The 27,983-nt window shown below is 53.2% G+C and overlaps 2 protein-coding genes and 1 long non-coding RNA gene across 4 annotated transcripts in view; 2 read left to right on the forward strand and 1 right to left on the reverse strand.

Annotated features, from left to right (window-relative positions):
* Window positions 1–27,983, forward strand: part of RSPH14 (radial spoke head 14 homolog) — a 38,229-nt gene that overhangs the window by 4,368 nt on the left and 5,878 nt on the right. The window lies entirely within an intron of this gene.
* Window positions 256–27,803, reverse strand: GNAZ (G protein subunit alpha z). Of its 2 annotated transcripts, none has more exons than XM_072983551.2 (3): window positions 27,454–27,803; window positions 14,845–16,058; window positions 256–2,324 (listed from the first exon to the last, which is right to left on the reverse strand). In XM_072983551.2, exons 2-3 carry the CDS (start codon window positions 15,565–15,567, stop codon window positions 1,980–1,982), a joined length of 1,068 nt encoding a protein of 355 aa, XP_072839652.1. In that variant the 5' UTR covers window positions 15,568–16,058; window positions 27,454–27,803; the 3' UTR covers window positions 256–1,979. The 2 variants fall into 2 exon arrangements, with proteins under 2 accessions (XP_072839652.1, XP_020654758.1); XM_020799099.3 differs by lacking the exon at window positions 27,454–27,803 and adding an exon at window positions 21,000–21,410.
* Window positions 12,427–13,992, forward strand: LOC144584802 (uncharacterized). Its single transcript, XR_013539266.1, has 2 exons — window positions 12,427–12,834; window positions 13,688–13,992. It is a non-coding gene; the product is annotated as an uncharacterized LOC144584802 (long non-coding RNA).

A 27,983-nucleotide genomic window follows, 5' to 3' on the forward strand; every position in this document is an offset into this window, starting at 1 on the left:
AATTTGGGGTGGTTGTTTTTTCAAGGATTCGGACTTGAATTGCAACTCGGAACCCACCCACTGCCTCCCTTTTTTCGGGGGGAAATGGTTTTTAATAGGGATTCAGAGGTGGGGCTTGGGACTCAAGACGTCCTGTTGGAAGAACAGCGGGTTGAAGCTTATCAGAGGCAGCAATCCAGACACAGGGTGTGAATTAAAACAAGGCAGACAAATGAACAAAAAACAAAACAAAACACCAAGCGCACCATGGACTAGTCAGGATCATTCAGGTTATTTATTTTTGTAAAGTGGACAGCGGGCAACATTTGTCATCGTTCACTGTTTCCTGTTATGTTTTTCGTAAAGCCCTTGGCTGAGAACGCCCACCCTTCTTCATATAAATGGGAGACAGAGGGAGGGAGAACAGTGTGTGTGTGTGAGAGAGAGAGAAATAATACATGTTTATGTGCTTTACGGCGCTTGAACATATATTTACACATTTAATTTACAATGGTCTGTTAGAAGTCTGTTTTGGGGTCCAGGGACTGAAGGAGTCACATGACCACTGGCCATATGATCTATGTGAGGTTTTTTTTTTCCAATACGGTCACACACAGAGCTTTTTAAGCATTCAAACTCAACTGTAAATGTACTACAGTAATAAGGTCACCCAGTATTATTAATTTTTTTAGCACACCGGATGAAAAGGAGTAGAGAGATGCATCACTTCCATTTCCTTAATTCCACTAACTTTTTTAAAAAAATTAAATATCTAGACATTTAAATATTGTTCATACCACTCATCAGTTCACCTAATAATTACAGCACATTTTAAAAAATAAACACCAAAAAAGAGAGTGAAGGACAGAAGGCTCTATCGTATAGTTTTGTTGGCTCCTGTGTTTAAGAAAAGGCTCTTTGACCCACTTCTCAGCATTTCTGTGAAGGAACAGAATTATCCATTGGCACACTCATAAAATCCAGACATGAAACAATAATTAAAAAACAAACAACAAACACTTTTTATAACCGTGTGTTTAAAAAATAATAATAATCCAACCAACCACTTATTAAACTTTTAAAGTTTCTGTGAAAGAGCACATTGTTTTTGGCAACGACGGCAACAGAAAGAAAAAGAAAATATTTTAATGTATAAAATGCCTCATTGGTAGAACAAACACTGGCCACAAGTGGGACTCCAGTCTCTTGTTTCTTAATTTTTACTGCCCGCTTTGAAGATGTGAACGGCAGAAAGGCCTCACGAGGTCAGGGTGGCCACTCCCAGCACCCGTTGGCACAACCCATTCCTTCCACGGGTGGAATGTTGGTGATCAACCAGGAGGCAAAGTGGACATGTGTGCCTAGTGGGTGCAGGCCAGTATTTACTGCAAGCTACGTGCCCGTGGCAGCAGGACCGACTGGTACGCCACCTACCAGCTGGTGTGCCAGGATGTGTGCGTGAGGAACAAACCCTGTGCTCGGCTCAGCCTGCTCTCTCTCTCTCTCTAGAGCCTCTGGTCAGGAAAAATACCTTTGCTTTTCCGGGGGGGGGCAGTGGGGAGGGGGATGTCACAAGGCAGCCCCTCTCCTACTCACCGGCTCTGTCTCTTCCCCAAAGGGATCTGGTTTCCAGGACAGTCAAGGCGGCCATCTGTCTCATTTCTACCCAAAGCCCGGCTGCTCCACCAGCTCAGAAGAAAAAAAAAGGATGAAACAGACCGAATGAGCAAGCGAGGACGGGACGGTCATCAGTTGCACTCCCTGGCAGTTCAAAGCCTCCCTGTTCGGAAATCAGGAGGCTGGCTTGTCCCAGAGCCTTTCTCCCCCCTGCCCCAAACCTTGTGCAGGAATCAGCCCAAGGAATCAGTGCGCATATACTCCTCCAGATCGCTCCCTGCCATGGCGAGATCTTCCCAGTTCTGCCCTGTTGTTCACCCGGCGTGCTGGCGCCCTGCCTCGTTGGCACTGCCTTAAGAAACCAGACGCATCCGCTCAGATCCTCAGCAAAGGCCGATGTACTTGAGATTGTTCTGAATGATGACGTCTGTCACTGCGTCAAACACAAACTGGATGTTACTGGTGTCAGTGGCACAAGTGAAATGGGAATAGATCTCCTTGGTCTCCTTGTTGCGATTCAGGTCCTCAAACTGGCGCTGGATGTAGACCGCCGCCTCCTCGTACGTGTTTTGGCCTTTGTACTCGGGGAAGCAGACGGTCAACGGGATGCGGCGAATTTTTTCTGCCAGGAGATCCTTCTTGTTCAGGAAGAGGATCAGGGAGGTGTTTATAAACCAGTTGTTGTTGCAGATGGAGTCGAACAGACGGAGGCTCTCGGCCATGCGGCTCTGCGGGAGAGGACAGAACGGTCAGCAGGAGGGCCAAACCCCAGGTGGACAGCCACCGCATGCTAAGACTCCCCTCTTTCTCCTCCCAGCTGTGATAAGGATGAGCTTTATTCCCCCCCCCAAAGAAGTATTCATTTGCATAAATGGACAGATCACACACCCCAAGATCTCTCTCCCTGACAGAATAACCATTTGCGAAATGCAAAATCTTAGGTTTTCCAAAATCCCATTGGTACAAACACTCCCACCCCCATGAGAAGAAATAGCCATGTGGAATTAGGTTGAACATCATTATGACTATTGCATCTCTAGAGCAAGTGTTTGGAGATTTAATGCTTTCCATCCCTTACTGAAAGAGAGGCTGTCAAAAACTGCAACCGCATGGATGCCACCCTTTTGTAGAAAGCCATCGGCCGAACCACAGAATTCTGAGAACATCAGCCTCTGGGATCATAAATACGGGAAAGAAATCCAGGCATCGACTCTGAAGGAGAGCCGACAGTACCACAGCCATTAGAACGATTGGTGGCGCGCCTCTCGGCTACGGGTTGGACGCCAGGGCATGCGGATTTTCTTCACCAGGAACACAGGAGATCACCCTGAGTGGGACTAGCCTAGTATTGTCTGCTCTGGCTGGCAGCAGCTCCAACGGGGCCCTCCCACCCACCTGCTGCCCAGTTCTTTTCTGGTGGGTAGGTGCCCTGGACCAGACCTGGAAAGGGAAGCATGCAAATCTTTAGTTCCTCCTGCAGACTTTCTTGTCAGCAGAACGCGCCTGTATAAACATGGGACTCCTTTTCTCTTTACAGTTTTCTATGCAGGAATGGCTTCTGTACAGAAATCTCACTTTTCGAAACACCCAGAGACTCAGTTTCCTGACATAACATTGTTACTACTCTCTCTCCCATGACCAGCCTGATTTCACCAAGGAGCTGTCCATGGTACCTGTTTAGCTTTCAAGGGATAACAGCTTTTGCATGCAATTCCGAATGACGGTCCCCAAGCGATTCCAGACCAATCATTTGTGCAGAGTGGAACGGAAGCAAGGGCTGTTCTAGTGCCCAGGTATCATTTCTTTGAGACACTTGCTCGGCAAGGATCTTTTACTTCTATTGTCTAATACAGTTGCTTAAAACAAACATTTTGAACGCACTGCGTATAAAATACACACATTTTTTCTAGGTGCTGCCAAGATGAATATATAATTTAAAATAAATATTCATTTGTTTAAATTATATTTATTTATTTGTTTGTTTGTTTATAAAGCACCTTCTGTGGTGCTCAGGTGTGGAAACTCTTGAACAGAATGCACGCAATTGATAATAACGTGAAGGGCTTCTTACTTTTTTCTCTTCTTACTTTCATTTGTTCTATAGCTCAGAGATCTTAAGGATTAAAAATTCTAATTCTGTATTATAAGACCGTGTATTCGTATAATCTTTCCCAAGATGTTTTGTAAAGATATTGGGTCAAACGGTTCTTGGATTGGGGCCTCAATTATATGAGATTCCACCGGCTCCTTTATGGACTATTAAGGATACTGTTTCAAAAAAATCTGTCGCTCTCAGACTGGCTTTATGCCTCCAGAGATTAACAACAATATACAGAGTGGAGAATTAAGAGACCCCGAGCTGATAAGCTGATAGGCTGAGGTGCCGCTTCCATCATCCTCTCCCACTGCACACCCAGTTTCTGCCAGAATCGGAATCCTCCACAGCCCATCCGATGTCACGTTGGTAGGAGCCCCAGTGGTGCTGGGGAGTGACCTCAGCCCCTTCCCTGGCACAGGCCTGCCATGGCGGGGTGGGGGCCACAGAAGGTTTTCCTTTACTTCTACAAATCAGGATCCCTGAGTTCCCAGGAAAGCCAATCCTTTCTCCCAAAAGGACACCCACTCCATAACAGACCATTAAAAAAAGGAAAGGAGGAGAGGGAGACAGACAGAGGGAGAGAGAGAAAGAGAGAGAGAACAGAGAGAGGGGGGAAGGAGGGAGGGAGGGACAGAGAGAGGACAACACACACACACACACACAGAAAGAGAGAGAGAGAGAGAGAGAGAGCCACTGCCCAGCTCTTGCCTTCATTCTTTGTGCGGCTGCGCTCAAGGTATCGGTGGGGATGAAAACCCAGTGAGCCTGGACAGAGCCCAGCCGAGACGAGGTGCTTTTCATCCGATTAATTTCACTGAGGGGATTAAGCACAGGCTTGATGGGATTTAGAAGTGTTTGACTTCGGCTGGATTGCCTCCAACAGCTGGTTTTCGGGAAACCTGCGTACAGGCATGTCTTCAAGCCGTGCCCTTTGGAAGTAGGAGAGCAAGGTGACCGGGGCCTCCTCCTTGGCATTCCCCCCCCCCCACTTCTCCCACTGCACCTATTTGTGTTGGTTGTGTTACAACTTGCATTGTGCAGTGTGTCATTGGCCAACCTCCAAATAGGATTTTTTTTTTATGTGAGGAGGGCAAGCTCAGCAACCCATTACCCCTCCATCATCCTCATTCTCATCTCTTTCCTTGTGTGTAGAACGACAGTCAAGGAGATCCTCTTTGAGATGTGGCGGCCCTCCATGGGAGGAGAAATGCTGGCTTTTGGGGGCTAACTGATGGCCCAGGGAGAGCCTTCACCGCCGGCGAGTGTCTCCTCTTGCACCTTCCCACTCACCCCACGGCGACAAAGGAGGCGAGACTAGCGGCGTTTCCGTCGCTTGTGCTTCTTTGGCTTCCATCCGAATGCCTGAGCGAGGCGTTGGATGCTCTCCTCCCAGCCCCCGTTTCGTTCCTCGACAGCTTTTTTTTTTAACAGGCTGATGTCCAGGACTGCACACGCTACTCTAGAGGAAGCCCCACTGCAACACAATGAAGGGCAAGGGTCATCCTGTCCTCCCCCAGTACACTCACACTGAGCACCTGCTGGCATTTCAGGGGCGGAGGGCAGGAGGAGCTCCCTGCTGCTGAGTTACAACCCTAAGACACAGAGAAGAACAAAAAAGCGAGGTGCATCTGCTTTTTCCACTTGATTGCCTGGGGTGTAGCTGCGAAATCCAGAACTCTTGCAGGCCCAGTGGCTGAATTCCATCCTGTGAACTCAGGCCCTGTTTTCCATCCAACTGAAGTCGCTTTGCCTTCGCTTCTTGTCTCCCGAGATCTTGGCTGTTCGTACCCATTTTAGGTCCTCTGAGGGATTCCTGCCCTCTTCATCTGAGGGGTCAAATCAGACGATACACTTTTCTTGCTTTATGCAGAGGAGGGTTGAAAGCGGTGCACGATTTTCCTCTCCTACATATCATGCACTTAATGGGGTTCCATTGTTGTTGCTGTCTTCTGTGATTGGCCTCATTGTATGCTAAATGCACGTTTGATTTGCTGGCTTGATTGCTAAGCACAAATTCTGCTCCTCCTCCGGTTTCTCCTACAGTCACGGATAAGATGGAAGCGTTCAAGACACTGGACAAAGAGGAACCATGGATGAGCTCTCTCTCTCTGTGGGTTGGTTTCTGCCCCGCCAAAAGTGCCATCATCATTGAGCCCACATTAATGAACTGAATTAAGCCACTCTTGTTTGGCAGAAATTGATCAGTGAACCACATATAGGCAGAACGAGCAACTGATGTTGTTTTTGTTGCATGCCATCAAGTCACCTCCAACTTATGTCAACCCCATGAATGAGCGATTTCCAACATACCCTGTCCTCAACTGCCTGGCCCAGCTCTTGTAGACTCAAGCCTGTGGCTTCCTTTAGAGAATCAGTCCATCTCATATTGGATCTTCCTCTTTTCCTGCTGCCTTCAACCTTTTCCAGCACTCCTATCTTTTCCAGAGAATCCTGCCTTCTCATGATGTGTCCAGAGCAGGGCAGCCTCATACGGGTATTTTTAAGCTTTTGCCAAATCAGGAAAGGGAAATCCTTTAGGTTTCCCTGAGCAGGTTAAGGGCAGCAATTCAGTGCTGGAGCACATGCGTTTGATAGGCAGAAGGCCCATTTCTGGCCAAGCCCTGGAAGCATCTCCAGGAGCGCCGCTGGGAGAGACCCCTGCTTCCTATGTCAGAGAGCCCCACCGATTGCTGTTGGCAGGCCGTTCCCTAACACTTGAGGCTCCTCTCTGCTTTTTGATCTCTGGAAAACGCTCCCACCTCCTCTTTATCATCATCCAATCCCTTTAAGAAAAGATTCCATTTGTAATTTAAAAGTAAAGATGCAAACAAACATGTAAGAAAAAAATATTTTGAATTAAAAATAAGCACAAGCACTTTTTCTTTTTAATTTTGCTCAGGAAATAGTAGGTAGAACCCCTTGTTTAATGTCTCACATGGCTTGAAAACTCTGTTTGGTTGTCTATAAGCCAGGTGTGATGTGACAGAGCAGCATGTCATGTAACATCAGTTTAAGAACATTTCCCTTTTGCAGTGGGTCCTTTTCCATCCTGCCTCTGTTGGTACCCCTGTAGAAGAATGGTCTTGGGAAGAGATTGTCCTAATTAATTGGTCTACGAATCATTCTGAAAAAGCATCAGACTGAACAGAAGAGGGTCTCTCTCTCTCTCTCTCTTTCTTTCTTTCTTTCTTTCTTTCTCTCTCTCTCTCTCTCACACACACACACACACAGAGAGAGAGAGAGACCTTTTAAACTGCTCGTTTTCACTGGAGACCTCGTTGATTCTGGTGGCTTGATTATTCTTAAGATACTTCCATTGCTTTGTTTGGTTTATTTTAACTTGTTTTTAATCGGTCTCCATGGAGGTTTGCAAGAGGTTCTGAGGGCTGCTCCTTAGGGGGAAGCCAAAGGAAGAATGGCTGGAGAAAGGTGGTGCCTGGCGGTCGGAGGAGCGTCCAAGACCTTGGAGGACAGGAGAGGCTCTCTAAGGTTTTAGAAGTCCTGCTTTCCACTTCCCGTTTTTATTAGCTCCCGTCTGAGCCTTTGGGCTTTCTTGTCAAATTGCAAGCCGCCCTGAGCCTTTTAAATCAGGTCGGGATGTTCAGCAGTTCATCGGGAAGCGAGGAGACACTCGTTAAGCACTGTAACCAAAGCTGGCCCCGTCTCAAGCTTCTCTCCAAGTTTCCATGGAAATAGCAAGTGTTATTAGAGGTGCTAATATATTCCGAAACCCGGAGGAAGATTATCAATGTGGCAGATGCTGTTGGCAGCGGAACAGGTGCAGAGAAAAGAGCGTAAGCTCTACCCAAAGGCTCCCGTCCCCGCATGCTCATGAGTCTTTGCCCATGTTTCCCAGAAACCAAGAGGAGAAATCTGCCTTTTTCTGCAGAGATGAGCTTCTGAACACCGCCAGTGTGCGTGGAGCCTTCCTGTTCCGCAGATGGTGTTCTGCTGGGGGGCGCACCCCTCCGCCCAGGGTTCCCGTGGTGTGCCGGCAGATGCACGGCAGAGATCAACATGCCTTACTTTCATGGTCTCAAAGATCTGCAGCCCCTCCCCTGCCCATATGCCCTGATCCCAAAGAGATGCGGGGGGGGGGGGGGAAGAGTGAAGGTTCTTGAGGCAGAATGGAGGATCCTCGAAGCCTGGCCATGATGGGAAATATGCCATTTCCTAGGAGGAGGGGTGGGGCTGAGCAGGAAGTTACCATAGCAAAGGTTGTGCGTGTGGGGATCCCCTGTTCTGAAACTAGCACTGACGACTGGTAAAAAAGGCTTCAAGCGTTCCGTGACCCCAAAGGCAGAGGCTTTATCCCAGGAGAGGGTTCAAGAGGAACAAGAGGGGATTCAGATTCCATGCAAGATCGGAAAGCTTTGGCTTCTGCATGAATGAGCCCCACTGAGAGAAATCCATATTCCACTAGAACGGCAAAGCCTAATTGAGTTAAAACTGGTAGACTAATCAACTGGAGCATTAATTAAAGTGATTAATTAGACAAGACAGAGTAGCCTGTTGCTATGCAGGCTGCAAAGACAGCTGGTCTGTGTTTCCTCTTTCGGTGGACCTTTGGCCTCACGGTTTCACCTCTGAAAGTAGCGCCGGTGGATTTTCCTCAGCTGGGAGATCACCCTGCTTGAAAACAAACCAAGGGCTCTCCCTTCCACGGACGGCCTTCCTGCCTCGGCAGAACCCTGGACAAGGAAGGCATTAAATGTCTTCGAGGAGACCTCCCATACATTTTGCCCACAAGCCTGGCGGTTCGCACTGGACATGCCCTTGAAGGCATGGGATAACTTCGTGTTTCTGGTATTACACGGGTCCTTTTCTAGGTGGCGAGGAGAAGGAAACAAAAACTGTTTTTCTAAAGAATGCTTCTTCTGGAAGCCATTTTTTGTTTCCTGAAGTACCGGCCAAGTGACTGAACACCCATCCTCTCAACAGACGGTACCGGTTTGTGAAGCGCATGAGTACCTACGACCGACCGCGGCCTCTCTGGGAGCCTCTTCCCAAGCCTCGGCCTAAAGGGGTGCTTCGGCCGCTGCATCCAGATGTCCGTCAATCACTGCAAACACCTGGAGGAAGGACAGCAAGTGCACCGAGAAGAGGGGAGCTCCTGGGTCCCCACCTTTGGTCCCTCCGGACCCTGCTGTCTTTAGGGAACTCATCCAGAGGTGGAGCATTTGCCTCCTTGACGCACGGACCCTGCTCTTCTTTTCCACCATTGGGCTGCGCAAGGCTTGACCTGGTGGCCCAGAAGGGCGCTGGCGTGACAGGGTTTTCAGCATCCCTTTCCTGTCGCCACCACCACTAAGGCACTGTGTACGCAGGCAAAGTTCAGCTGGCAAAGGCGTCCTTGGTTTGAAGAAACAAAGAAAAACAGAAATGAATTGAAAGGGGCCCCCTCGCCATTTTCGAAAGAACAGCCGGGATTTCCGAAGCAGATTAGCCGTGGGGTGAGCCTCTAAGGAAAAGGGCTCCCGTCGGAAGCTTTCAATCACCATACAAAGCTGTTCTGTTTTTTTTAAAAGAAAAATTAAAACACAGAAGATCATTTTGAAAGTATTTCGAGCTTCCTGAAATGTTCTGAAACACCCCCACCCTTAAGAGGGGCTGATTTGTGAAAGAGAAGAAGGGGGGGAACTACAGATGGAAATCCTGGTGAACGCCACGCTCCCTTGGCCCCGAGTGGCACCAGCAGGCACAAAGGAGGCGAGGGACAAAGGTGCCGGCTGGATGAAACCTTCCTTCCCCACACCCTGGTCCGGGACCCACCTCTAAAGAGCAAAGAAAGAAGGGAAACGGTTGGGGAGAGAACAAGAGAAGGGCCCTCAAGATCCTACTGATGTAAGAGAGTGGGTGACTCCTCCTCTTACAGAACACTACGGCACTTACAGACTTGCCCAGGCCTGCCTCCATCTCCCCACAGCATTTCTGCCCCCAAGCAGGAGACGAGAAAAGTCTGGGGAGATGAAAAGGCCCTTTCCCTCTGGCGCTGTGGCCCTGCCCCTTCCAAGCAAGGGCTTCCTCCCGTCAGGCGCTGGTGTGCGCCTTGGCAGCCGGCGGGCAGGGAGGCTGGGAACCATGGCTACAGAAACCATCTCCGCGTCACGGCTCTAGTGCAGGAATTTGGAAGCGCTGGATACCCTGAGGTCACCGTGCAAGGCCCCGCTGTCGGCGCAACTCGGAATTCATTTGCATGCTCCTTTTACGAGGCTGCGTGTCGTTATGGAAACCGGAGAGGAAAATACAAGCGAGGGCTGGGGAAAGGGAGGGCAGCGGATAGCATTCGTCACACGGGCCGTGCCGGTCTCGGCAGCTCCCAGGCAGGCAGAAAAAACATCCCAGGGCTTGTAAATCAAGCCTGCCAGGTCTGCCAGCTGACCAAACGCACAGCATGCAGCGGGGAAACAAACTTCGCCTGCCTTGGGTGCCTCGTCACCTGGGCCAACCTCCTCCCCCACGTCCATCTCTAGGTATGTGGTCAGCCACCTCCCTGTGACAGGAATGCTCTCAAAAACAGAACCAAATGGAGCCCCTGGCGGCCTGGGGGTCTCCTGCCGCCAGCCAGGTGGTGGTTTGGCAACCTCCCTGATTTTGCCATCCCAACCGGCAGAAGAAGATGTGGGAAAGGAGGCGTGAGCAGCCCAGGTGGCTTATCAGGTGCCCAAGCAGGCTGCGTCTCACTTGCCGAGGGGCTGCGACGGGCAAGCCCACTTGTCTTACCTTTGCATCCTAACCAGCAAACAGAAAGGACACTCAAAAGCCCCAGGCGACTCATCCCCTCTGTTATGTATAATCACATTACAACTGCAGGGCTGGAAGGGACCCTCGGGATCATCCAGTCCAACCCCTGTCAAGGAGGCACCGGGGAAGGGATTGAACTCCCAACCTCTGGCTCTGCCACCAGAGAGTGCATCTCGCTTGCAGCCACGACTAGACTCATGCCCCAGGCCCAGGCGACCACTCAGCCCTGATGATTCTGTGAATACCTGCCAGCTAGTTTATCTTTCACATCCTCCTTTCACCAATCTTTTGCTCAGGCCATTCCAGCCTGCTTCTACGGGACACAATGAGCATCATTGTCACACGGTTCCTGAGAAGGCCCACTCACTCCACCGGGTCCTCCTCCTGGCCAGGAGCCCTCCTGAGGCCAGCAGCCTCCTGGCTCCTAATCAAGAAGGCGCCGGCCGCAAAGGCCCCCGCAGCTCACCCGAAAGGAGGAGGCGGGACCCAGCAGACATGGCTCCGGGTTGCCTGACGCCTGTTGAAGAACCGGAGGTGCCCCAAAGCTTCCTGCTTGAGATTCCTGTTCATAGAAAGAGCAGAGGGGGGCTGCAAGGGTTGGGGGCCCGCGGGAAGTTTGAGGGTTTGTAGTGGCTCCTCTGTGAGGCTGGATTGCCTGAGCCCAATGAAGCAGATGTGAGCCTGCCATACGCTGCCTCCGCACAGCAGAGAGAGAGAGAGAGAGAGAGAGAGAGAGAGAGAGAGATCACTACACACTGTACTCAGGACTGCAAACAGTGGCCAGAGCAACAGAGTGTGTGAATGAAAGCACAGCCGATCCTGTCCACGAGACCTGAATCGTAGTGAACACTACTTCCCATCTGTCAAAACTGGGAACAAACACTGAGGTGCCAGCTGTGCAAAGTGGCCCAGCAGCTGCTCACTCCACTGGTGCCGTCAGAAGGAGGGGAGACGAGCAACCATGTGTTGTTCCAAGGGCCTTCAATCTGTCTCCTGCAAAGTGAACAATCGTGGTTTGCAAGATCAGCGAGGAGAAGCTGCACCTCTTGGTCAGGCCATCATCTCCTTGCAGGAGAGGCAGACGGATGGGCAGAGGAGACCTGATCGCCCGCAGGAGGAGACTGGCGGGTCCCTTCTCCTAAAAGGGTGCCCTGGACCAGAATCTGGACTGCAGACGAGACAGAGCCCGGCAGGTTTTGTCCCTTGCAAAGGTCAAGCTAAGGTCACCGCCTGGGAGTTCTCTTCTTTTTGGCATACAAATGCTTGCGGGCTCATGTTTCTTAAAGTCAGTGTCACCAATTATGCAGAGGACTGCAAGTCCATCATTGATTAAACTTACAGAATATGCTTTCTTTAAACAACAACAACAACAGAGAAGAATTAAATGTTGTTCAAAGGTCGGCAACAGAAAGCTGGAAGAAAAGGCAAAGTCTTGCAGCTCAGGAGTCGACATCCTAAGACGGTGCTCCCTCCTGCCTTTCCTCCAGGCTGCCCGTTTTTCAAGAGCCGTTGGGCAACCCCTGTCCATTTTGCTCACGCTCTGCATCGTCTGGATACAGAGGCTGAGCTTCTGCTGCCTCATTTCAACCTTCAACGACTGAAGTTGTGTTGACTTCTGTGCTGCTGCCGCCGTTCCAGAATGACATCAAGGTTGGCGTTCTGAGCACTGTAGACGTGCTATGTGCCCGAGCGCTCTGCTGGGCCCTCTTTCCTTTTTGGATACTGCCTTGTTCATGGTCGGAGCATTTTAAAATGACACTCCATTCTCTTCCTCCCTTGGCTAGAGTGGAAGGATCTCTCTGAATGAAACATCTCTCTCTCTCTCTCTCTCTCTCACACACACACACACACAGAGAGAGAGAGAGAGAGAGAGAGAGAGAGAGAGAGAGAGAGAAGGTCTCACGGCTCGTCATTCTCCATAATTGCATGTCAGTTATAAACAGTCTCTCATATTACTCTTTAATTGCATCTTACGGGGGGGGGTGGAGGTGCATTTCCCACATTATATAAAGGGGCTTTGTTTCAGAATCCATAGGCTTGAAATTCCCCCACTACCAACCCTGTTTCTATGGACACAAGGCTGAATTATCATCGCATCTTGCCAGGAACACAGAGCTCTTTTTCGGTTCCCCAAGGAATTCACCAATAAGATGTTTCAAAAAGAGCTTCCTGAAGCAGGTTTTCGGATCCAAGGAAGGGAGAGGAAGGAGAAGAAGAGACGGAAGGCTCCTGGGCTCTTTACTCTGCCTAACATGGAGATGCAACAGGATGATGTTGACTGTGGGATTGGCAGGATAAGACGGGGCGTGTCCTGGACTTTGATGGCCGTGGCTTGAAATTCCCGGGGCTCTCACTCTGAAATCTACATGAGGCAGCAAAAAAGGGCTCATGGATCTGTAAGTGACTTTATAATATTTACAATATCTTTGAGGCAACAGGAGTGGACTATACAGTAAAAGCAGTTTGCTTTTCTTAAAAACAAAAACAAGGAGTGGCAGCTGGTGTGTGAGGAGGAAGAGCTACCCCCCCCCAGTGGGGATTCCTGCGGGAGGGGAGATTCCCAGCCATGGCTAGCCAAGAAAAACTTTTTAAACTGCTTCTTAATGGACTGACTATGTTTGTAAAAGGACCAGTCAAAATTTTGTATCTCTTAGTTGCCGGGGAAAATATTTATCTGTGAGATAAAGCTGGATTTTGCTTTTAAGTTGCTGCTGGGAGTAAGAAAATAAGAAAGAAAGAACTTAACAATTTATGAAATAATTTAAGCATTTGGCATTCTGAATTAGAGACTGAGGGAGTGAAAAATAAATCTTCTGAAAGGATTTCCGGATTTGGGCTCCAAAGAGAAGGACTTCGCTGAACTAGTCTTAGCCTGGCTGAAAAAGATGGCACCAAAAATACACTGGACTGTTTATGATTTGTATAAAATACACAGAGTCAGTTCAAGACGCAGAGGACAGCCTCGCCATATTCTGATTAGATTTTCTAGCCTTAAAAAAAAAGAGGAACTGATGAAAATTCTAAGAGAGAATCCAGGAAATGTGGTATTTGAGGGGAACCCAATTCAAGTGTTTAATGATTATTTTCACGAAACTATGGTATTTAGAAGACAAATGTGGGTTATTACTTCTATCCTTCAAAAAAAAAAGTGTCAAATATAGTTGGGGTTACCCAGTGTTTTTAAAGGTGCATTACAATGGAAAATTTCATAAGGTTACATCAGTCCCAATGGCTTTGGATCTTTTAAAGGACTCTGGAATTTTAACAGAAGAAGAGTGGGAGGAGCAAATGAAGACGGTGAAGGCCCTAGGGCAAAGTCAGGAGTCGGATGAAGAGGAACGGATGGAGCAAGACTCCATTGATGGTGATAAAGAAAAAGAAGAACAGCAAGAAGGTCAAATGCAGTTTTCTGCAGGAAGAATCTTTCATAACCGTAATTGAGGACTGGATACCCGAAATTCCATTCAGAGAACATCCTGCTAGAGCAACGTTGGGCTCATGTCCCTTATGTAATTTTGTACATTAAGCAAACATACAGAAACGCAGAAACAAAAGTGGCAGTGAAGGATGAGCCAAGAAGGGCGAGTGCAGTGGCGTCTGTCTGTGTACACACACCCATATACCCACACACACACTTGTGCATATGCAACCATTTCCATAGCTACTATCTCTGTTAGATGAAGCTGACTGAAAGCTGGTCTTCAAAAGGGAGGCGAAAATACATTTTTTGCAATAGATAATAGCTGGTTAGTAAACAGCATAAAACATTTTATGTGGTCTGGTGGTCCAGATAGGCGGGATATAAATCAAATAAATAAATAAAATAAAATAAATTTTAATGGTGCTCACGGGACAGATCTGTCCACTCCAGCAAGTGGGTACCATTTTAAGCACCACAAAATTACACTCACCTTAATTTTTAAGTTCTGAAGGGACACCCTTTTTTAAAGTGAGCATCATTTCATAATACTTCATGGAGTTCCCTGCCTTTATGGGAACTGAGGCTGCAACAGGAAGTACCTCAAGTCAATAATCTCTCTTTATAAAGGAGGTTCCTGCGATCCAAACCTTTATCGAGCTTTGAAGCTCTAGCAGCAACAAAGCTTCAACCAGAGACACCAAGAAAGACACACACACACACACACCCTTCCCCCCCAACCCCCATTAGTCACAGTTGTTCTACCTATAGGGCATGGATGCTGCCCTATAGGGATGGCCTCTGTTTCCCATTAACTGCAGGATCGAAGGACAGGCCTGATGAGAAACTGTTGCTGTTTCCAGGATCCCTTCTGATGAACCACCCAGAGAGAAACTGACCAGCCTGCTCGGACTCCCCTCCCCCAGCATGTGCCTCCTTGAAGCTCCCACACCCTAATGCTGGAAAGAAAAATCCCGGCCAGACTTACTGTTTGGTTATCTTCGTACAGCTTCAAGTCATAGCCACTCAGCTCCACGCAGAAAATTATTGCTGTGACCCCCTCAAAGCAATGGATCCATTTTTTGCGCTCCGACCTCTGGCCCCCTACGTCCACCATTTTGAAAGTCAGCTCTTTGAACGTAAACTTGTTTTCCACGATCCCCGTGGTCATGTCCCGGGAGCGCAAGATGTCTTCCACGGTCGGGATGTAGTCCAGGGCGGCGATCCGCTCCAGGTCATTCAGGTAGTAGGCGGCGTTGTCCTCCAGGTGGTACTCGTTGGAGCGACAGAAGCACTCCTGCACCCCCGGGTCCCCCCACAGCCGTTTCATGACCCCCAGCAGCTCCGGCGTGATCTCCCCTTTGCTCTCGGCCGGCCCCGTCAGGGCAAAGAGCTGGACAGCATCGTAGGCTCGGTCCGGGTTGTGGAACTCGATCTTGAGGGTGGCTAGAGCCCGGATGATGCGCGTGAGGGAGTCGATGGCATTGTAGATGATCAGGGGCTTGTACTCTTTGCAGGCTTCCAGGTTAAAACCGCCGCTGTGGATGATCTTCATCTGCTTGACGATGGTGCTCTTGCCGGAGTTGCTGGTGCCGAGGAGGAGCAGCTTGATCTCGCGCCGCTGGCGCTGGCTCTCCGAGCGCAGGTGGCGGTCGATTCTCCGGGACCGCCGCGCTGCCTCTTTCTCCTCCGAGCTTTGCCTGCATCCCATGGTACAGCAGAGGCTGGCCAGAGGGGAGCTGGGGGGAGTCTCTAAGAAAGGACGGCCGGAACGGTCATGCCCCCCCCGGTCCTGTTGTGTGGCTTGGGGCAGGGCTGGGCAGGAAGACACGGGCGGGGCAGGATGTCTTCCGGTGGGCCTGCACCACCTTGTCGGGTCCCGGCAGGGTTGCTAAGCCTCCCAACGGGCAATCATCTCCTCCTCGGCTGCGGCACCTCCATGCTCTTGAGAGCGGGCAGACGCCCAGGCCAGCTGAGGAAGGCCAACTCCAGGGGCTGGATCCGTGAGATGCCTCTCTGGGCTGCCCAGCCCAATCTTCTCCCTCGCTCCTGCTGGCTGCTCCTGTCACTTGGGCTTCCCAGTTGCAGGACAGAGGCCATCAGGTGCTGCTGAAGCCACCCATGGAAAGGCCTGGGCTGCCTTGACTTGCATGTTGTTCTTTATCCCCGGTCAGGATCGGGTGCACGGATCTGCGGCCGAACCTGTTCAGATGGTAGGAGAGAGAGAAAAATGAATGAAGTCCAATGGAGAAATCTGGTTTTAAACCTGTGGGCCACGGCTCCTCTTGTTATCCTGAACAAGCCCTCCCGTGTGGAAGGTGTACCAGGGAGGGAAGGATGTATCGGAAGAAGGGGCCATGAGCCAACAGAATAATGAATTGCCTTCCCAAAGGCAGATTTAGAACAAAGCAGGCACTCCCCCCCCCCCCCGTTTGCCCCTTGCAGCCCCACATACATCCCCTCACTGTCCGCTCCCGAGGGCTGGGAGACACACAACCGCAGGAGAATTTCTGGAGCCATAGAGGGCTGAGATGGGGATACAGGGAGGGAAGGGTGATGGCTTCCTGTCGGCCCTGCAAGGGGAAGGTGTTCCCCCCCCTCCGCATCTGGGGACAGTGTTCCTCTGTGCCCATGCCAATATGCTGTTGGATCCTGGCCAAGATGTCTGGACATCAGCCCCTCGGGTCTCTCCATCCTGCCCGTGGACTGTCCTTCTCCCATGGAGCTGGCATGGGGTTACACCCTCTCTAGTTTTAGGGGCACAACGAAAGACACCGGTCTTCCCCCATCTGTCTCACAGAGCAGGGGATTCCTGCACACACAAAGGGGCACATTGTGTGTTTTCTACGTCGCACCGTCTAGTTATCTTTTGCATTGATCACATGTTGAATATTGTTGCACATCACGTTGGATGTTTCACACCTGAGCTGCTAATCAGTTTAAACAAATAAATAGGCTGCGTACCAGACTCTCATCCTCTCCCAAATCTTAACGACAAATGATCTTCCCGTTCATGCTGAAGGCTTTGCTCCCCCCACAATGGCTGGAAGAGGTCTGATGGCCGCCCTTTAACCAAGGAGCTCAGCAGCGAGAACGGACGGACCTTATGAGACACCAGCCCAGCGCTCTGGGGTCGCCTTTCCCCCGGTCCCCCTTCCTGCTTCCTGGCTCCACATGGAAGCTGATCCCTCTGGTCACTCTTCAGAAAGCCCAGGACCAACCAGGACCAAAAGAGAGCCAGCTGCAAGGCCTCCCCACTGCTCCGTTGCCATAGGGGAGCATCCGCCGGGGCTAGCAACAGGCAGGGTTTCTGGCCCTGAAGGAAGGTGGCGGCTGCCTGGGGCAGATTCAAAATACACCCCACCCCAAAATAAACAAACTTAGTATAACCACCACCTCCCCAGCTGACGAGTCTCTGGGTCCGGCACACCCTGTCTCCAGAGTTTGATTTTTCTCCCCATTGCTACTTAAGGACACACACACACACACACACACACACACACACACACACACACACACACACACACACACACACACACACACACACACACACACACACACACACACACACACACACACACACACACACACACACACACACACACACACACACACACACACACACACACACACACACACACACACACACACACACACACACACACACACACACACACACACACCCCTCACCAGCCCTCCTTCCACTCAGCTTCGTGGCTGCCAGACCTGCCCACAGGTGACCGTTTCCCAGTTTTTATGGCACCAACTTTTAAGATGAGAGGCCACCCAGAACCCACCATTTGCCTGCAGGGAAAGTGAAGGGAACAGAGGGCTGGTTTCATCGGGGACACTCAACGGTATCAAAATCCGGCTCCCCCCCCCCAACCCTCTTCTACGTCGCTGCCTCCGGCCCGTCTTCGTCTCTCCGCTGAGGTTCTTCTTGGTCTGCTTGCCTCCAAGCAAGAGCCTCCAATGTGTTGGGTGTCTCTGGGAGGGACGCCATGAGCCAGCTGGGCAAGAAGGGCTTTTTGTCCACATGGACCCTAAAAGGCTCCTGAAAGATCAATCATTCCAGCCATTTCTCCTCTCAAGGTCATCCAGCTTGCTTAGGAAAGCCGATGCTGCTGTTTCCGCTTCCACTGCCTCACCCACTTCCGTTTCACTGGCCAGCCGGCAGACACGTTAAACCCCGAGTCCGTCTCCTGTGAGCAGCCCGAGAGGCGCGCATGTTGCTCCAGCCGGGTTGCGCTCTTCTCCCTCCGCTTTCCTCTGATTTCACCTCCCTCCGCCGTGGCCTGCTAGACAATTTTAGCTTCCTGGCTGCTGCTTGCCATGACCATAGGGGGCCGTGAGCGGGACACTGTTATCCCAAGAGACGTCACCCTGGGACGGCCATGGGGGGGGGCCTGAAGATTGCTAAACAAGACCCCGCTCCCACAAATGGCCAGAAAGGATCCATCACGGATGTCCACCTCCCGGAAGGAAGCCAAGGTGTGAAGACTCCGTCTTTCTTTCTTGCCTGTCCACCAGACAGCAAATGCTCCGTGTGGAACGATGGAAGGCCCGCCTCGTTCAACAAGAAGCCTCACACGTGTTCCTGAGCTTCAAGGAAGAGCAAGAACACCCAGCCTGCTGTGTGTCTGCTGCCACCCGGCCTTGTGATGGAGGGTGGACATCTTGACTCTGCGGATGAAAACCCACCACAAGCCGCTGGTTCTCACAGATGTATTCCTGGTTTAAAGCAGCACAAGGCCACACACACAAGCACATCCACACCCCAAGCGCTACTCTGCCTCGCAGTTTATATTTCCCCGAGAGTAAACTGAGAAACAGGGAAAGTCAGAACTCTGCAGACGTGTCCGAAAGTCTTCTGCGTGATGATCTGCGTCAACCGTTGCCTCCCGCTTAGGCACAGCATAAACAGGAGCCTTCCCGTTCCAGACCAGAGGCAAGGGCGCTGGGGTCAGGAGGGTTTCCTCTGCAGAGGTTCGCAGGCTCCAGACTATCATGAGACTCGCTCCGCTGGAGCTTTGAAGCGTGGAAGCGGTGGCTGCTGCCCTGAAGGGCAACCGGGAGACAAACCTAACCTCTCTGAATTGCCTTTTGCTTTTGCTTGATGGGACCACAGAGGACAGGCTACATTAAACACCATTTCCAGGATTGACTGCCTTCTAGGGGCCTTGTGTCCTCCATCATCCTTCCAGCCTGCCACGTGTTTTCGGAAGGACGAAAGGGAGGATAAGCACAGTTGGGAACCTCTGTGCTGAAAGCACCCGGTCCATCGGATGTGCAGAAAGGACATTTTTAATCAATGGTGTTATTGAATGACCACTGGTGCTAAATGGCAAAAACTGCTCCTCACTTCAGTTCTAATTTGAACAGAAGATCAGTAGGCATATCATGGTGACATCTGGCTTTTCTAAAAACCCTTTTCTAAAAAGCCACGCGTCTTTCCTAGCTTCCACACAGGTGGGATGTCTCTCGACTCTCTCACGTTGCTCAAAGCGAGGCTTCAATCCTCCCTGTCACACGAGATCACAATGTCAACCACGGGAGGACCCCAGGCAGAGTCTGGGTTGCAGACGAGCCCTCAAAGGAGCAGGAGCAAGACCGCCGCCAGCCGTCCTGGCTGCCGCGATTTCAAGGGCCCGGCCTTCCTTCCTTCCTTCTGAACTCTTCTCGTGTGTTTTGACCATCTCAGATAATGGGGCCATTTTGCCAGATCACTCCTGGCTCAGCGGTCTGGCTTTTCCCACCCGTTCCCGTCCACCCAAGGAGAAAAGGCCACTCTTATTCACGATAGGGTGTGGAAGACATCATTCCCATTATTAGACTCTGCCCGGGTGTCCAGATCACCTGCTCTGTTACTGCTGCCAGACTTTGGAACTCCCTGCCACTGGAGGCCAGGCTGGCCCCGTCGTGGCTGTCCTTCCACAAGCAGGCCAAGACCTTTCTCTTCAGCAAAGCTCTCTCGCTCCGTGGCTGGCTGCCTGATTGTGGTTTTTAAATGGATTGCTACGCCTTACCACTTTGAATGTGTTTTTAGTATTGCTTTTGTTTATCATTTCTCAGAGCGGTGTTTGTTTGCTCCTTTTAAATATTTGTATACTTCACTGTTTGTAGCTTTAACTATTGCCTTTTACTGATGCAAGCTGCCTCGGGTCCTTTTAAAGTAGCAAGACAGGAGCAAAAACGTTTTGAACAAATAGACAAGACACAAGCGATCCCGTCTCCTCACGGCACCCGAACCGTCGCCAGCTGTGCCGGCCCCCATGAGCAAAAAAGCAGAAAACAGCCAAGCCATCTTCTTTGCCAAGCCCCACAGAAATCAGGGTCAGCTCAGGGGGGCCAAAGAGGCGCAACGGCCACTGGTTTTGGGGAGCCTCGACAGCCCCTGCGCCAGGATTGGGGGCGGGGGGGCAGAGAGCTTTGCTGGCCTGGCTTGAACAGCCCCCCCCAAACTAGCAAACATGTGCAACGATGTGGACTCGTAAGCACGCCTCCATTTGTGTGCACGTATGCTCCCCCTAACTGCCTGTAGGGTAACTCCCAGGTTCTGTCCTTGAGGTCCCTGGTTCGAATCCTGGGACTCCCAAAAGTGTTCCTTTGGGTCTATTTATCAGCGCAAAGGAGCTGCTAGATAAGAGTCCAGGCAGCCACCTCCTCCTCCTCCTCCTCCTCCTCCTCCTCCTCCTGCTGCTGCTGCTGCTGTTCTCTTTCCTCCACTCCTTCGCACTTCCCCCACCCATTATGCCTTCGGCCGCTGCAAGGCTACCCAACAGCCTTCCTTCCAGGTGTGACCCTGAAACTGTGGGTCGCCTGGAAGTCACCCCAAGAGCTCAGAGTCCCGGCTGCAGGACACGCGCGCGGGGCACAGAACGGGCACAGGCTGGGCTGGCAGGGAAGGAGGGCCTTTTCCTGTCTGCAGACTCGAGCGTCACCCCACCAGCCGCTCAATCCCACCAGCCCCGCTTTCCAGGATTCATGGCTTCTCCTGGTTAATCTGTCTGTGAAAAGCAAATAGGAAAAGGCAAACTCAGACGAGGCCGGCTGGTTTTATGGCTGCTGGTGGCAGCCCTGCTGACCTCCCATCCCCTGCCATCCAGGGGTTGCTCCGGGGGCGACCCAGCAGACCCTCGGTACCTCTTGCCACGCAGGGGCCCCACTCCCGGGTGGGGAGCGCTGCGGTCGATCACAGCTGCCACCAGCCTTTCTCCTCATCCGGCAGGCAAGCACCTTCTTTTCCTATAGCTGTCCGGCTTCCCCCAGGACCCCGGCTTCCCGTAAAGGATGCCTCCGGCACCCGCCTCGAGGGGCGCCCGTGCCGGGTGGGGGGCCGTGCCTCTCCGCCTCCTGGCGGCCCCTCCCTGGGCCCTGGGCTGGGTGGTTTTCTCTCTGGCCCAGGAAAGGGGAGGCGGCTTTGGGGTGCCTCCGAAGGCCAATCCAAACCAGACTCGGGCTTGCGACAAGGCGGAAGCCTTTGGGACTGCACTGGCGTCCGAAATTGAAGCAGCAGGCCCCTCCCCCGGAATTCAAAAGGACTCAATTCTGCAGAAGCAGGAATAGGATCGGGGCCTGAGGGAGCCGGCTGCATGTCTGGGGAGGCGTGTTCTGGTTCCGTGCCCAGCCTGGGTCTTCCGCACGTAGAACCGGGGGGGTTGCGGGGGTGGAGGGGCAAGAGGAGGGTAGCCTTTGTTAATGAGTGACAGGCCTGGAGGAGGCCCGGCTGGCAGGGCTCTCTTCTGTCCTCCCCCACCCACCCCTCCCCACCCGAAAAAGGCTGCTCCGGCTGCAACTAACGTCCTTGGGCAGAAGGTGGAACGGAATGGAACCATCTCATTAAGGTTTAATTGTATTTGTGTTGTTCAAGCCTTGCCCTGTGGGAAGAAACACAGGTTCACACCCGTCCCTCTCATTCTGCCCAGAGAGCAGGGAGAAATGGCTTCAGAACCACTCTTGTTTCCGCTCCGGCTGTCTCAGAGCCCAGAAGTGGCGTTTGTGGGTGGGAGGGTGGGGGCGGAGGGTGGGGTGGGGGGGTGAAGAGGGAGGGAGCGGCAACTCCCACAGTCTCCAGCTGCTACACAGAACGCAAACTCTCCCCACCAGCTTTTCCTGCAAAACCTTCTTTTGTCAAATACATGATTCCCCCCCCCCCCCGGAACGGTAATGGAGAGCAAAATATGACGCTCCAGTTAGATTCTCTACAGAACGCAGCAGCAACAGGGCGCCCTTATCTCCTCATGGCCGTGGATTCCCACCGCCATCTCTGGTGAAGGGGCGTCTCCGCAAGAGTGCCTTTGGCAACGGAGACCACCCGGACCCTGACATTCTCCCGGATGGGGTGGCAAATACAGGAACGTATTCCCTGCGCTGCTCTTGTCATTGGTGATGACCTGCCCCCCCACCTCCCAGCTGCCTCTGGCCTCTTGCAGCTGGAAGCGCAGCTGGCCAGCCAGTGAAGAGAGCCCCCCCCCCATCTTGAGAGCCCTCCTGCCCTTTATCGGTCTGGTGCCGGGGGGGGGGGAGCCGACAGAAGAACTTTGGAAGTCTGGGCCCACAATGGTGTTAACACTTGTAGTGAAAGGGGGAAGGCAGCGAGCACCTCCCACCAGATACTAGACACTCTGAAGGGGGCACAATCAACCCTCGGTCCATTCCAGACAACGAGGTTTGGAAAGAGGCAACCAGTGAGGCACAAACATCCTCCAACTCTCTTCACTTCCTAGGGCACCTCCAGAGAGATTTTTGCCCTGCCGACACCCCCCCCCACCTCCGCAGAGCATCAGATCCCACCCTCGCACCAGCAGAGACCAATATTTGGAATCCCCGAGGCTGATTTTGCAACCAACTGGAAGCTCTTCTGCGTTGTTCTCCTGCACCAAGTTCATTCTGCCAGCTTGCAAAAATGAAAAGAAGGAGCAAACAGCCACACAGCTTTTTACTAAACCTGGCCAGTTGGGAGCCTCCAAGAGGCTGCTGTAGAAGAGGGAGCTCAGAGAGGGACAGAATGAGGCCACTCTCCAGAGCGAAGCCCTCCCCGTCACCACTGCCTCTGAACCACCCGCCATTTGCCCTCCCTGCTTTGGTGGCATTGAGCTCTTTCCTCTCAGGATGCCCATTTGCCAGCCACCAAGGCAGGATACGATTTTCTGTATCCTCTGAGCTGGGATGGAGCCAAGGGCTATGCAAGAGCCAGCTTCCTGAATGAGCAAATCATCCTCCAAAACGACCAGGCAGCACCCCCAACGCCCGTCCTGCAGAGCCTAAACCCATGAGCATTCCTTCTACACCCCGTGGCCCCAGGAGGACGACGAGGGAAACGGTGCTGGGAGCCAAGGCACACAGACAAGCAGCAGGAGCAAGAGAGGGGCAGCCATATCACCAACAGGCACGTGATTACTCTCAGGGAAGCCCTGAGCAGTGCAATGAGCCCCCCCCCCCAATTGCTAGCAGTTTGCCTTTTGCACAAAAGCAGGAGGAAAAAGGAGGAGAAATCTGAGCACTGTGGAACATCTGGGGAGAGAGAAGCCACCCTACCCTCAACCATCACAAGGAAAAGACCATCTTCCCCTGGACTGGGAGGGGACACCATCCCCTTCTTCTGACTCTCCCCGTCCCCACCACCCCTGCCGCCACACCAGGACCCACTTCCCTGCCAGGGATTCGGGCCAGGGGTTCCCAATCAGGAGTGGGGCCCGTCACCATAAAACATCACTCGCTTCGTTGGACGACGGCCTTTCCATCTTGTGTCTCAGGTGCTTCCATCCAGACCCATCCAGCGGTGATGGAAGTAGTTACCCATCCTTTGGGTAACAAACGGAGGAGGTCAGCTGCACCTTAGGGTCCCGGCCAGGTGACAAGAAGGCAAGCAAGGGCAAGAGACGCTTGCAAACACGGAACTCTCACCAAAAAAACAACCAACCCATAACCGCTGCTGAAACCTCTGCATCTCCAAGTCAGGAACGACTTAGAGGCCTTTTGTTGAATGAATCTGCACCCTACTTTGCATCCAACCCTTTATATTTGGATCTCTGGCTTGTCATAATAATTATTCTTATTCTTAGTTGTCCTCATAGGATTGGCATCCAGGGTGCGACAGCCACCCCTCCTTTTTTTGATTCCACAAATTTCTGTTTGGCACTTTTCTAAGCCATGCCAATCCTGTTGACCTTTTTGAACTGCCATCTAGCTTGAGGTCTAACAAACATATTTTGTTATTCCCCTCACCATCTCCTTGGTCCACCCATCTCCATTTGAATCATGCTATATGTCTTTTCCCCTTCAAGGATGGCTGCCTTGTCGTGGTGAAGGGGCTTGAGTCATTCAGAGAAGCGATGGGCTGTGCCGTGCAGGGACACCCGAGACGGACAGGTCATGGTGGAGAGTTCTGACTCAATGCGATCCACCTGCAGCAGGAACTAGCAAGCCACTCCAGGATCTTTGCCAAGAAAACTCAATGGACAGAAACAAAAGGCCAATGTCATCGAAATGACCAACATGAATTTGGCCAAACTCCAGGAGGCCGTGGAAGACAGGAAGGCCTGGCACGCTCTGGTCTATGGGGTCACCAAGAGTTGGACACGACTTAACGACTAAACAACATTTGTCCTTTTACGTTTATTATTTTCACCTTTTGTCAAATAATATCCCCCCTTTACGAGCCGGCTCACGTGCTAAGATCTCCAGGGAATGCCTTTCTCTTGGTCCAGCCACCTTCACAGGTGTCTTTAGTGGAGACACAGGAGAAGAGCCTTCCCTGTTGAGTGTTTTGGAGGCTTTTCCGTTATGGATTTTGTTACGAGCCCAGGAATGTGCAGCAGAGGTCAGAACTGGCGATACACATGGATTATACACTAATCTTCTTAATTCTAAAGGAATTTTTTAGGTTGCAAGAATTTTTGCTTTGCTTACCAAAAGCAGACCACGTAAAACGGTTTACTAGTGGTTCCTTACTCCCAGCCAGAATGCCGGGAATAAATAATGGAATCTGATGGACACACAGGGGGTGGGCTGCTCTGTTTAGATTTTTAGTTGCCATTTCCTACTCAGTCTCGGCCCTTCCTCCCCTTTTTATGAGGACATAGCAACACAAAAGAGGGGGCTTCACAGGGCAGCTCCAGCAGCGTCCGGTGTCCAGTTCTGGGTGCTGGGCAGGTGACTAATGGCCTACTACCTATTTCTGCAGCATTGAGTGAAAGCATTCCTCTGGAATGGGAGAATCTACTGCAACATGTGGCCAAAAGATGATCTGTAAGGTTCTGCAGTGAAACAAAATGTCTTTGGAGCCCATCATGCAAGTAACTAGGATCAGCCAGACTTTGCAGGTTTTCAGACACAGATTCTGGCTTATTTGCAACCAAAATGAAAGAGAATATTCGCCTGCAGCCACTTAAACTGAATACTGGCAGTGAGTGTGCACCAGATTGCAGCGCAAATCTATAATTCTGTACCTACTTTCCTGGGACTTGCGAGCAAATCGCAAGTGAACTTCATAGGAGGTATTTCTGAATGCCTCCGTCTGAGATCATGTGTGTGACCTCCCTATTCACATATGCAAGGTGATGTATTGCAGAAAGCAGAGGAGTGTCCACCACTTGACCAGCGGTTCTTCTGCCTGGCTTATAACAAAAGATGAGCGTCAGCTCTCCTCCTGGATTTGATTCGTTACATCAGGGATGAAAGATGGATGGCTGATGAGCAACAAGAAAGCGAGCGAGACACAGGCATGAGTCGCTCAGTCGCCCTGCGCTCTTGGCTGTGGGTGTCAACCTCCACAGAAATGACATTGCATATTCCACCACACCTTAAGCTGTTCAAATAACCAGACACGCCTAAGCAGGTGTGTCTTGCTTTTTTGGAAGTGAGAGCCAGTGTGTCATCAGCGAAACGGGTCACTGGGCCGGCAGTGGCCCCTCTGAGCAAGGCCGACTCCTGCTTCGACCCACAGCAGGGACCAAGATCCTACTGGGCGGATTGAAGCTTCTGCTTTCCCAGAAGAATCCAGTTTTGCCTCCCGTCAGCTCTGGGAGACCTTGCCGAGGCTCCTTTGCTCCAAGAAGCGGTTGTTATATCACAGGGTCAAGGAGATGGCTGTCGTAAAAGCCTAAGATGATGACAAAATGAAGCACTAACAGCCCTGTGGGGGGAGGGGATGCCTTCACTGGCCCCTCGAAAGCCCCCCCCCCCGCGGACTCCTGGTGCTTCCTGAGTCACTCTTTGACCCACCTCTCTGGCTGGGATCCGCTGGCCCTGCTGCCGTCGGGAGAGGAAACGGGCGTGGCTGCCGGCTCTTACCCACCCCTCCCAAACAGGGAGCCAACCGTCCCCCCCCTTCTGTCCTGGGGCCAGGGTTCCTTTAACAAGCAAGAGGCACCGGGTCAAAGGTTCTGTCAGAAGAAGACGGACAGCAGACATCCACGTGCACAAATCCAAAGAAGGTTGGGGGGGGGGGGACATTAAAATTAAGGAATTAAGCCCTGGCAGCTGCAATCAAGGCCACCTCCTGGCACCAGAAAGCCGAGCCTGGGAGTGACCGAACCTCGTTCCAAGCGACCTGCCCCCCCTGGGATCAAAAAGACCGGCCTTAAGCGCGCCCCCCCCTCCTGCAGGCCTTCCTTCCTCGTCAGAGGCCTCCCTTCGCTAAACTCGCCCTCCTTCGCGGAAGATGCAGGCAGGTAGACCTGGCGGCGGGGGAGGGGGGGCGAGGGCGAGGCAGGATGCTCCCCCACCCCCCGAGAAGGATCCCTGGGCCGAGAAGAGCCCTGGCGCCTCCCAAACCCGCCGGCGCCCCCCCTCCAGAGCGCCCTCCCCCTCCTCCCCCCCCTCCAAGGGCAGGGCCCCCTCCTTATCCCCAACCCGGTGGCGGGCAGGGCTCCGGCGCGCCATGTTGCCACCCTGGAGCGGATTCGGCTCTCGCGTCAGAAGCATCGCCGGCGTCAGGCGGCACCGGGGGAGGGGAAGGCGCGCCGGCGGGCCAGGGAGCGCGGCTGCGACGCGCATCTCTCCCCCCCCCCCATAAACGGAGGAGCCTTCCCCGCGACGCCCCCCCCCCGGCGCGCTCGTCCTCCCTCCCTCCCGGCCCTCGGTCCCCGCCGCGACGCCGGCTCCGGCCGCATCCCCAAGGGTGTGCCCGGCCAGCCTGCCCGTCGCCGAGGTAGCGGCCCGGCAGAGACGGAGGGGCGCCGCCCGCTAAGGGTCCCCCCCCCCCCGAGGCAGGCGCGAGCCGGCCCCGCAGCGCCTCGCTTGCCGGCCCTTCTGTGTCTCCCCCCAGCCGCCCCGGCGGGCCCCGAGAGGCGTCGGCAGGTGCAGCGGTCCCGTCGGGCGAGGCCAGCGTCCCTCCCCCGGCGCTGAGAGGCGCGCAGCCCCAACCCGTCTCGCCCCGTCCCGTCGGGCGACCCCCTCCCGCCGGCAGCCCCCCCGCCGGGCTCTCTCCCCTGGGAAGGTCACCCCCTTCTCGCCGGGGCGGCCGAGCCTCGCGGGCCGCGACGGCATCCCAGCGGCAGCCAAGGGCCCGCGCCCGCCCTGCCCTGCCCTGCCCTGCCCTGCCGGCGGCGCCCGCCCGGGGGAAAAGGCCCGCCCGGGGCCCGGAGCCACTCACCTTCCTCCGGTTGCCTCTCGTTTAGAGCCGCCCGAGGCGAGGCCGGTGGCAGCCTCCGCTGAGGGCACGCCCGGGCTCCCCGGGCAGGCGGGCGCCCATCCTCCACGCGGGCCGGGCCGGGCCGGGCCGCTCTGCCTGCCTGCCTGCCTGCCTGCGGGCTTGACGGCCCGCGCTCGCCCCCCGGCTCCTCTGCAGCCGATGCCGGGAGGAGCGGCGGAGGCGGGGGCCACCACCGCACACCGGCGGCTGGGCTGCGCCCGGGGCCAGGAGGCGGGCCGCGCCGGTGGGCGTCGGAGCAGGCGGTGTCGGGCTCGGCTCGGCTTCCCCCCGCTTCCTTCCTCCCGGCCGAGCGGGCCCCGGGAGCCGAGCGGCGGCGGCAGGAGGAGGAGCAGCAGCAGCAGCCGAGGCGCCGCCGAGCAGATCCGGGCGCGCGCGGGGGAGCCGCGGGCCGAGGAGGGGCCGCCTCGCCGCAGAGGCTACGCGCGCCGGGATTGGCCGGCCGCCGCGCAGAGGGGCGCGTGCGCGGGCCG

This window comes from Pogona vitticeps, chromosome 14, assembly GCF_051106095.1.
Source record: "Pogona vitticeps strain Pit_001003342236 chromosome 14, PviZW2.1, whole genome shotgun sequence".
NCBI classification, from domain to species: domain Eukaryota; kingdom Metazoa; phylum Chordata; class Lepidosauria; order Squamata; family Agamidae; genus Pogona; species Pogona vitticeps.

Coding starts and splice junctions, on each gene's coding strand:
- GNAZ (XM_072983551.2), bottom strand. CDS start 15,567: ATGGGATGCAGGCAAAGCTCGGAGGAGAAAGAGGCAGCGCGGCGGTCC. Junction 2,325..14,844: donor TGTACGAAGATAACCAAACA/GTAAGTCTGGCC, acceptor CCTCTCCCGCAG/AGCCGCATGGCCGAGAGCCT.